This window comes from Schistosoma haematobium, chromosome 2 (genome assembly GCF_000699445.3).
Source record: "Schistosoma haematobium chromosome 2, whole genome shotgun sequence".
NCBI classification, from domain to species: Eukaryota; Metazoa; Platyhelminthes; class Trematoda; order Strigeidida; family Schistosomatidae; genus Schistosoma; species Schistosoma haematobium.
Window position 1 is genome coordinate 14,527,486 of NC_067197.1, and position 11,402 is coordinate 14,538,887.

At 38.2% G+C, this 11,402-nt stretch overlaps 2 protein-coding genes across 2 annotated transcripts; both read right to left on the reverse strand.

Moving 5' to 3' along the window:
• Nucleotides 1-229: 229 nt before the first annotated feature.
• Nucleotides 230-1,015, reverse strand: MS3_00006277 (uncharacterized protein; the record flags this gene model as incomplete). The annotated part of the gene is made up of 1 exon (XM_035729685.2): nt 230-1,015. One exon carries the CDS (start codon nt 1,013-1,015, stop codon nt 230-232), a length of 786 nt encoding a protein of 261 aa, XP_035586221.2.
• A 2,977-nt stretch (nt 1,016-3,992) lies between these two features.
• MS3_00006278 (uncharacterized protein) lies at nt 3,993-6,753 on the reverse strand. Its single transcript, XM_051214409.1, has one exon. It carries the CDS (start codon nt 6,448-6,450, stop codon nt 5,611-5,613), a length of 840 nt encoding a protein of 279 aa, XP_051067578.1. The 5' UTR covers nt 6,451-6,753; the 3' UTR covers nt 3,993-5,610.
• Nucleotides 6,754-11,402: the final 4,649 nt, after the last annotated feature.

Sequence of the window (11,402 nt, forward strand, 5' to 3'; positions counted from 1 at the left end):
AATCGATATTGTCATGGAAGATTTTTGAACATTAATCAACAATTGACTGCTATTTGAACATTTAATCGATAGTTCATCAATTGACCTATTTGTACATTTAATCGATAGTTCATCAATTGACCTATCTGCACATTTAATCGATAAGTAAATTACAAAATTTGAGTTTTGGGGATCTATCGTCCCCAACACTCCTCCCCTTTTTAGAAGATCCGGAGTTGATATCCGGATTTTAAGTTTTCCAGGTCCATCCTCCCCCACGAAACAGTGTTGGATCCTCATATGCCCACGTTATAATTAACTTGAATTTGTTTAAGACATATTTATCGCACTGAACAGAGAATTGACTGAAAGTGACTAAGTCTTGAGGCTGAACGACACTTGATATGAGGTGTTCGAAGTTTAATTCTTCTGAAATATTGTGACCAAATTTATTTGGAATCTTATTTGTAGATAATGGATCATCAAGGTAATTAGCATCTATCAAAATTGTATTAAGTTTTTGATCATCATTTGATGCATCTGACATATTTTCTGGTAAAAGAGAATCTTGATAATAAGATTTGTCAAAAACATCTGTCGCAGACTGATGAGAACCATTTGAAGCAGTTGTATTCAGTGTACTGCTCGATTTGTTTTCTGTTTCATGGGTGGTTATTGCGACAATTCTATGAGCATTTACCAGGGAGTGTGTTTGTGAGCTGGATAAGTCACCGTCTGCACATGCTGTTTTGGGGATAATGGAGTTTGAGTCCATTACCGGGCATGTTTCTGGAATGGAGAGGACTGGACCACTGGGCGAATCTTGAGTGACTGTTGTACCGTTTGAAATACGGTTTATCGGGGATTCATTGGGGCTGCAATCATTTTCCAGCTCTGTGTGCAGTTGAGAGATCAATCCCTCCACTTCCGTTGCATCTCCAAAGCATGAGTGATTTAACAGCTGCGTGCGTAATTTGACTAAAAACTCCAACTGTCTTTCAAATAGCAGCTGTACTCGATCGGAAGGGAGAGTCATTTTTTTTATTCAGCACCGGTAATGAAAATTACTGTTTGATTAATGACCAATGTTGCTGAAGGACACTGATGACAAATTTGGATGCTGAAGGCTGACTTTGGATTGTTCTTTTTTTTACCCCGTCGCCAATTTGTTATGTCTCAAAGTGACAGCCGATTATATGACAGTGACTTATCGATCGGACCAAGGATTCAGAATCTCGATAGCTATCCTGGTCCGTTGTCCCCAACTCTGCTAACTCGATCAAGAAGTCTGGGTAAGGTGTAGAAAGTGTATTCTACAGACAAACAGCAGATAACAAGTCAAGTCAAACACACAAATCAAGCGTATTTATACAAATATTTACAATCGATATTGTCATGGAAGATTTTTGAACATTAATCAACAATTGACTGCTATTTGAACATTTAATCGATAGTTCATCAATTGACCTATTTGTACATTTAATCGATAGTTCATCAATTGACCTATCTGCACATTTAATCGATAAGTAAATTACAAAATTTGAGTTTTGGGGATCTATCGTCCCCAACACTCCTCCCCTTTTTAGAAGATCCGGAGTTGATATCCGGATTTTAAGTTTTCCAGGTCCATCCTCCCCCACGAAACAGTGTTGGATCCTCATATGCCCACGTTATAATTAACTTGAATTTGTTTAAGACATATTTATCGCACTGAACAGAGAATTGACTGAAAGTGACTAAGTCTTGAGGCTGAACGACACTTGATATGAGGTGTTCGAAGTTTAATTCTTCTGAAATATTGTGACCAAATTTATTTGGAATCTTATTTGTAGATAATGGATCATCAAGGTAATTAGCATCTATCAAAATTGTATTAAGTTTTTGATCATCATTTGATGCATCTGACATATTTTCTGGTAAAAGAGAATCTTGATAATAAGATTTGTCAAAAACATCTGTCGCAGACTGATGAGAACCATTTGAAGCAGTTGTATTCAGTGTACTGCTCGATTTGTTTTCTGTTTCATGGGTGGTTATTGCGACAATTCTATGAGCATTTACCAGGGAGTGTGTTTGTGAGCTGGATAAGTCACCGTCTGCACATGCTGTTTTGGGGATAATGGAGTTTGAGTCCATTACCGGGCATGTTTCTGGAATGGAGAGGACTGGACCACTGGGCGAATCTTGAGTGACTGTTGTACCGTTTGAAATACGGTTTATCGGGGATTCATTGGGGCTGCAATCATTTTCCAGCTCTGTGTGCAGTTGAGAGATCAATCCCTCCACTTCCGTTGCATCTCCAAAGCATGAGTGATTTAACAGCTGCGTGCGTAATTTGACTAAAAACTCCAACTGTCTTTCAAATAGCAGCTGTACTCGATCGGAAGGGAGAGTCATTTTTTTTTATTCAGCACCGGTAATGAAAATTACTGTTTGATTAATGACCAATGTTGCTGAAGGACACTGATGACAAATTTGGATGCTGAAGGCTGACTTTGGATTGTTCTTTTTTTACCCCGTCGCCAATTTGTTATGTCTCAAAGTGACAGCCGATTATATGACAGTGACTTATCGATCGGACCAAGGATTCAGAATCTCGATAGCTATCCTGGTCCGTTGTCCCCAACTCTGCTAACTCGATCAAGAAGTCTGGGTAAGGTGTAGAAAGTGTATTCTACAGACAAACAGCAGATAACAAGTCAAGTCAAACACACAAATCAAGCGTATTTATACAAATATTTACAATCGATATTGTCATGGAAGATTTTTGAACATTAATCAACAATTGACTGCTATTTGAACATTTAATCGATAGTTCATCAATTGACCTATTTGTACATTTAATCGATAGTTCATCAATTGACCTATCTGCACATTTAATCGATAAGTAAATTACAAAATTTGAGTTTTGGGGATCTATCGTCCCCAACACTCCTCCCCTTTTAGAAGATCCGGAGTTGATATCCGGATTTTAAGTTTTCAGGTCCATCCTCCCCACGAAACAGTGTTGGATCCTCATATGCCCACGTTATAATTAACTTGAATTTGTTTAAGACATATTTATCGCACTGAACAGAGAATTGACTGAAAGTGACTAAGTCTTGAGGCTGAACGACACTTGATATGAGGTGTTCGAAGTTTAATTCTTCTGAAATATTGTGACCAAATTTATTTGGAATCTTATTTGTAGATAATGGATCATCAAGGTAATTAGCATCTATCAAAATTGTATTAAGTTTTTGATCATCATTTGATGCATCTGACATATTTTCTGGTAAAAGAGAATCTTGATAATAAGATTTGTCAAAAACATCTGTCGCAGACTGATGAGAACCATTTGAAGCAGTTGTATTCAGTGTACTGCTCGATTTGTTTTCTGTTTCATGGGTGGTTATTGCGACAATTCTATGAGCATTTACCAGGGAGTGTGTTTGTGAGCTGGATAAGTCACCGTCTGCACATGCTGTTTTGGGGATAATGGAGTTTGAGTCCATTACCGGGCATGTTTCTGGAATGGAGAGGACTGGACCACTGGGCGAATCTTGAGTGACTGTTGTACCGTTTGAAATACGGTTTATCGGCGATTCATTGGGGCTGCAATCATTTTCCAGCTCTGTGTGCAGTTGAGAGATCAATCCCTCCACTTCCGTTGCATCTCCAAAGCATGAGTGATTTAACAGCTGCGTGCGTAATTTGACTAAAAACTCCAACTGTCTTTCAAATAGCAGCTGTACTCGATCGGAAGGGAGAGTCATTTTTTTTATTCAGCACCGGTAATGAAAATTACTGTTTGATTAATGACCAATGTTGCTGAAGGACACTGATGACAAATTTGGATGCTGAAGGCTGACTTTGGATTGTTCTTTTTTTTACCCCGTCGCCAATTTGTTATGTCTCAAAGTGACAGCCGATTATATGACAGTGACTTATCGATCGGACCAAGGATTCAGAATCTCGATAGCTATCCTGGTCCGTTGTCCCCAACTCTGCTAACTCGATCAAGAAGTCTGGGTAAGGTGTAGAAAGTGTATTCTACAGACAAACAGCAGATAACAAGTCAAGTCAAACACACAAATCAAGCGTATTTATACAAATATTTACAATCGATATTGTCATGGAAGATTTTTGAACATTAATCAACAATTGACTGCTATTTGAACATTTAATCGATAGTTCATCAATTGACCTATTTGTACATTTAATCGATAGTTCATCAATTGACCTATCTGCACATTTAATCGATAAGTAAATTACAAAATTTGAGTTTTGGGGATCTATCGTCCCCAACACTCCTCCCTTTTAGAAGATCCGGAGTTGATATCCGGATTTTAAGTTTTCAGGTCCATCCTCCCCACGAAACAGTGTTGGATCCTCATATGCCCACGTTATAATTAACTTGAATTTGTTTAAGACATATTTATCGCACTGAACAGAGAATTGACTGAAAGTGACTAAGTCTTGAGGCTGAACGACACTTGATATGAGGTGTTCGAAGTTTAATTCTTCTGAAATATTGTGACCAAATTTATTTGGAATCTTATTTGTAGATAATGGATCATCAAGGTAATTAGCATCTATCAAAATTGTATTAAGTTTTTGATCATCATTTGATGCATCTGACATATTTTCTGGTAAAAGAGAATCTTGATAATAAGATTTGTCAAAAACATCTGTCGCAGACTGATGAGAACCATTTGAAGCAGTTGTATTCAGTGTACTGCTCGATTTGTTTTCTGTTTCATGGGTGGTTATTGCGACAATTCTATGAGCATTTACCAGGGAGTGTGTTTGTGAGCTGGATAAGTCACCGTCTGCACATGCTGTTTTGGGGATAATGGAGTTTGAGTCCATTACCGGGCATGTTTCTGGAATGGAGAGGACTGGACCACTGGGCGAATCTTGAGTGACTGTTGTACCGTTTGAAATACGGTTTATCGGGGATTCATTGGGGCTGCAATCATTTTCCAGCTCTGTGTGCAGTTGAGAGATCAATCCCTCCACTTCCGTTGCATCTCCAAAGCATGAGTGATTTAACAGCTGCGTGCGTAATTTGACTAAAAACTCCAACTGTCTTTCAAATAGCAGCTGTACTCGATCGGAAGGGAGAGTCATTTTTTTTATTCAGCACCGGTAATGAAAATTACTGTTTGATTAATGACCAATGTTGCTGAAGGACACTGATGACAAATTTGGATGCTGAAGGCTGACTTTGGATTGTTCTTTTTTTTACCCCGTCGCCAATTTGTTATGTCTCAAAGTGACAGCCGATTATATGACAGTGACTTATCGATCGGACCAAGGATTCAGAATCTCGATAGCTATCCTGGTCCGTTGTCCCCAACTCTGCTAACTCGATCAAGAAGTCTGGGTAAGGTGTAGAAAGTGTATTCTACAGACAAACAGCAGATAACAAGTCAAGTCAAACACACAAATCAAGCGTATTTATACAAATATTTACAATCGATATTGTCATGGAAGATTTTTGAACATTAATCAACAATTGACTGCTATTTGAACATTTAATCGATAGTTCATCAATTGACCTATTTGTACATTTAATCGATAGTTCATCAATTGACCTATCTGCACATTTAATCGATAAGTAAATTACAAAATTTGAGTTTTGGGGATCTATCGTCCCCAACACTCCTCCCCTTTTAGAAGATCCGGAGTTGATATCCGGATTTTAAGTTTTCCAGGTCCATCCTCCCCACGAAACAGTGTTGGATCCTCATATGCCCACGTTATAATTAACTTGAATTTGTTTAAGACATATTTATCGCACTGAACAGAGAATTGACTGAAAGTGACTAAGTCTTGAGGCTGAACGACACTTGATATGAGGTGTTCGAAGTTTAATTCTTCTGAAATATTGTGACCAAATTTATTTGGAATCTTATTTGTAGATAATGGATCATCAAGGTAATTAGCATCTATCAAAATTGTATTAAGTTTTTGATCATCATTTGATGCATCTGACATATTTTCTGGTAAAAGAGAATCTTGATAATAAGATTTGTCAAAAACATCTGTCGCAGACTGATGAGAACCATTTGAAGCAGTTGTATTCAGTGTACTGCTCGATTTGTTTTCTGTTTCATGGGTGGTTATTGCGACAATTCTATGAGCATTTACCAGGGAGTGTGTTTGTGAGCTGGATAAGTCACCGTCTGCACATGCTGTTTTGGGGATAATGGAGTTTGAGTCCATTACCGGGCATGTTTCTGGAATGGAGAGGACTGGACCACTGGGCGAATCTTGAGTGACTGTTGTACCGTTTGAAATACGGTTTATCGGGGATTCATTGGGGCTGCAATCATTTTCCAGCTCTGTGTGCAGTTGAGAGATCAATCCCTCCACTTCCGTTGCATCTCCAAAGCATGAGTGATTTAACAGCTGCGTGCGTAATTTGACTAAAAACTCCAACTGTCTTTCAAATAGCAGCTGTACTCGATCGGAAGGGAGAGTCATTTTTTTTATTCAGCACCGGTAATGAAAATTACTGTTTGATTAATGACCAATGTTGCTGAAGGACACTGATGACAAATTTGGATGCTGAAGGCTGACTTTGGATTGTTCTTTTTTTACCCCGTCGCCAATTTGTTATGTCTCAAAGTGACAGCCGATTATATGACAGTGACTTATCGATCGGACCAAGGATTCAGAATCTCGATAGCTATCCTGGTCCGTTGTCCCCAACTCTGCTAACTCGATCAAGAAGTCTGGGTAAGGTGTAGAAAGTGTATTCTACAGACAAACAGCAGATAACAAGTCAAGTCAAACACACAAATCAAGCGTATTTATACAAATATTTACAATCGATATTGTCATGGAAGATTTTTGAACATTAATCAACAATTGACTGCTATTTGAACATTTAATCGATAGTTCATCAATTGACCTATTTGTACATTTAATCGATAGTTCATCAATTGACCTATCTGCACATTTAATCGATAAGTAAATTACAAAATTTGAGTTTTGGGGATCTATCGTCCCCAACACTCCTCCCCTTTTTAGAAGATCCGGAGTTGATATCCGGATTTTAAGTTTTCCAGGTCCATCCTCCCCCACGAAACAGTGTTGGATCCTCATATGCCCACGTTATAATTAACTTGAATTTGTTTAAGACATATTTATCGCACTGAACAGAGAATTGACTGAAAGTGACTAAGTCTTGAGGCTGAACGACACTTGATATGAGGTGTTCGAAGTTTAATTCTTCTGAAATATTGTGACCAAATTTATTTGGAATCTTATTTGTAGATAATGGATCATCAAGGTAATTAGCATCTATCAAAATTGTATTAAGTTTTTGATCATCATTTGATGCATCTGACATATTTTCTGGTAAAAGAGAATCTTGATAATAAGATTTGTCAAAAACATCTGTCGCAGACTGATGAGAACCATTTGAAGCAGTTGTATTCAGTGTACTGCTCGATTTGTTTTCTGTTTCATGGGTGGTTATTGCGACAATTCTATGAGCATTTACCAGGGAGTGTGTTTGTGAGCTGGATAAGTCACCGTCTGCACATGCTGTTTTGGGGATAATGGAGTTTGAGTCCATTACCGGGCATGTTTCTGGAATGGAGAGGACTGGACCACTGGGCGAATCTTGAGTGACTGTTGTACCGTTTGAAATACGGTTTATCGGCGATTCATTGGGGCTGCAATCATTTTCCAGCTCTGTGTGCAGTTGAGAGATCAATCCCTCCACTTCCGTTGCATCTCCAAAGCATGAGTGATTTAACAGCTGCGTGCGTAATTTGACTAAAAACTCCAACTGTCTTTCAAATAGCAGCTGTACTCGATCGGAAGGGAGAGTCATTTTTTTTATTCAGCACCGGTAATGAAAATTACTGTTTGATTAATGACCAATGTTGCTGAAGGACACTGATGACAAATTTGGATGCTGAAGGCTGACTTTGGATTGTTCTTTTTTTACCCCGTCGCCAATTTGTTATGTCTCAAAGTGACAGCCGATTATATGACAGTGACTTATCGATCGGACCAAGGATTCAGAATCTCGATAGCTATCCTGGTCCGTTGTCCCCAACTCTGCTAACTCGATCAAGAAGTCTGGGTAAGGTGTAGAAAGTGTATTCTACAGACAAACAGCAGATAACAAGTCAAGTCAAACACACAAATCAAGCGTATTTATACAAATATTTACAATCGATATTGTCATGGAAGATTTTTGAACATTAATCAACAATTGACTGCTATTTGAACATTTAATCGATAGTTCATCAATTGACCTATTTGTACATTTAATCGATAGTTCATCAATTGACCTATCTGCACATTTAATCGATAAGTAAATTACAAAATTTGAGTTTTGGGGATCTATCGTCCCCAACACTCCTCCCCTTTTAGAAGATCCGGAGTTGATATCCGGATTTTAAGTTTTCCAGGTCCATCCTCCCCACGAAACAGTGTTGGATCCTCATATGCCCACGTTATAATTAACTTGAATTTGTTTAAGACATATTTATCGCACTGAACAGAGAATTGACTGAAAGTGACTAAGTCTTGAGGCTGAACGACACTTGATATGAGGTGTTCGAAGTTTAATTCTTCTGAAATATTGTGACCAAATTTATTTGGAATCTTATTTGTAGATAATGGATCATCAAGGTAATTAGCATCTATCAAAATTGTATTAAGTTTTTGATCATCATTTGATGCATCTGACATATTTTCTGGTAAAAGAGAATCTTGATAATAAGATTTGTCAAAAACATCTGTCGCAGACTGATGAGAACCATTTGAAGCAGTTGTATTCAGTGTACTGCTCGATTTGTTTTCTGTTTCATGGGTGGTTATTGCGACAATTCTATGAGCATTTACCAGGGAGTGTGTTTGTGAGCTGGATAAGTCACCGTCTGCACATGCTGTTTTGGGGATAATGGAGTTTGAGTCCATTACCGGGCATGTTTCTGGAATGGAGAGGACTGGACCACTGGGCGAATCTTGAGTGACTGTTGTACCGTTTGAAATACGGTTTATCGGCGATTCATTGGGGCTGCAATCATTTTCCAGCTCTGTGTGCAGTTGAGAGATCAATCCCTCCACTTCCGTTGCATCTCCAAAGCATGAGTGATTTAACAGCTGCGTGCGTAATTTGACTAAAAACTCCAACTGTCTTTCAAATAGCAGCTGTACTCGATCGGAAGGGAGAGTCATTTTTTTTATTCAGCACCGGTAATGAAAATTACTGTTTGATTAATGACCAATGTTGCTGAAGGACACTGATGACAAATTTGGATGCTGAAGGCTGACTTTGGATTGTTCTTTTTTTACCCCGTCGCCAATTTGTTATGTCTCAAAGTGACAGCCGATTATATGACAGTGACTTATCGATCGGACCAAGGATTCAGAATCTCGATAGCTATCCTGGTCCGTTGTCCCCAACTCTGCTAACTCGATCAAGAAGTCTGGGTAAGGTGTAGAAAGTGTATTCTACAGACAAACAGCAGATAACAAGTCAAGTCAAACACACAAATCAAGCGTATTTATACAAATATTTACAATCGATATTGTCATGGAAGATTTTTGAACATTAATCAACAATTGACTGCTATTTGAACATTTAATCGATAGTTCATCAATTGACCTATTTGTACATTTAATCGATAGTTCATCAATTGACCTATCTGCACATTTAATCGATAAGTAAATTACAAAATTTGAGTTTTGGGGATCTATCGTCCCCAACACTCCTCCCCTTTTAGAAGATCCGGAGTTGATATCCGGATTTTAAGTTTTCCAGGTCCATCCTCCCCACGAAACAGTGTTGGATCCTCATATGCCCACGTTATAATTAACTTGAATTTGTTTAAGACATATTTATCGCACTGAACAGAGAATTGACTGAAAGTGACTAAGTCTTGAGGCTGAACGACACTTGATATGAGGTGTTCGAAGTTTAATTCTTCTGAAATATTGTGACCAAATTTATTTGGAATCTTATTTGTAGATAATGGATCATCAAGGTAATTAGCATCTATCAAAATTGTATTAAGTTTTTGATCATCATTTGATGCATCTGACATATTTTCTGGTAAAAGAGAATCTTGATAATAAGATTTGTCAAAAACATCTGTCGCAGACTGATGAGAACCATTTGAAGCAGTTGTATTCAGTGTACTGCTCGATTTGTTTTCTGTTTCATGGGTGGTTATTGCGACAATTCTATGAGCATTTACCAGGGAGTGTGTTTGTGAGCTGGATAAGTCACCGTCTGCACATGCTGTTTTGGGGATAATGGAGTTTGAGTCCATTACCGGGCATGTTTCTGGAATGGAGAGGACTGGACCACTGGGCGAATCTTGAGTGACTGTTGTACCGTTTGAAATACGGTTTATCGGCGATTCATTGGGGCTGCAATCATTTTCCAGCTCTGTGTGCAGTTGAGAGATCAATCCCTCCACTTCCGTTGCATCTCCAAAGCATGAGTGATTTAACAGCTGCGTGCGTAATTTGACTAAAAACTCCAACTGTCTTTCAAATAGCAGCTGTACTCGATCGGAAGGGAGAGTCATTTTTTTTATTCAGCACCGGTAATGAAAATTACTGTTTGATTAATGACCAATGTTGCTGAAGGACACTGATGACAAATTTGGATGCTGAAGGCTGACTTTGGATTGTTCTTTTTTTACCCCGTCGCCAATTTGTTATGTCTCAAAGTGACAGCCGATTATATGACAGTGACTTATCGATCGGACCAAGGATTCAGAATCTCGATAGCTATCCTGGTCCGTTGTCCCCAACTCTGCTAACTCGATCAAGAAGTCTGGGTAAGGTGTAGAAAGTGTATTCTACAGACAAACAGCAGATAACAAGTCAAGTCAAACACACAAATCAAGCGTATTTATACAAATATTTACAATCGATATTGTCATGGAAGATTTTTGAACATTAATCAACAATTGACTGCTATTTGAACATTTAATCGATAGTTCATCAATTGACCTATTTGTACATTTAATCGATAGTTCATCAATTGACCTATCTGCACATTTAATCGATAAGTAAATTACAAAATTTGAGTTTTGGGGATCTATCGTCCCCAACACTCCTCCCTTTTAGAAGATCCGGAGTTGATATCCGGATTTTAAGTTTTCCAGGTCCATCCTCCCCACGAAACAGTGTTGGATCCTCATATGCCCACGTTATAATTAACTTGAATTTGTTTAAGACATATTTATCGCACTGAACAGAGAATTGACTGAAAGTGACTAAGTCTTGAGGCTGAACGACACTTGATATGAGGTGTTCGAAGTTTAATTCTTCTGAAATATTGTGACCAAATTTATTTGGAATCTTATTTGTAGATAATGGATCATCAAGGTAATTAGCATCTATCAAAATTGTATTAAGTTTTTGATCATCATTTGATGCATCTGACATATTTTCTG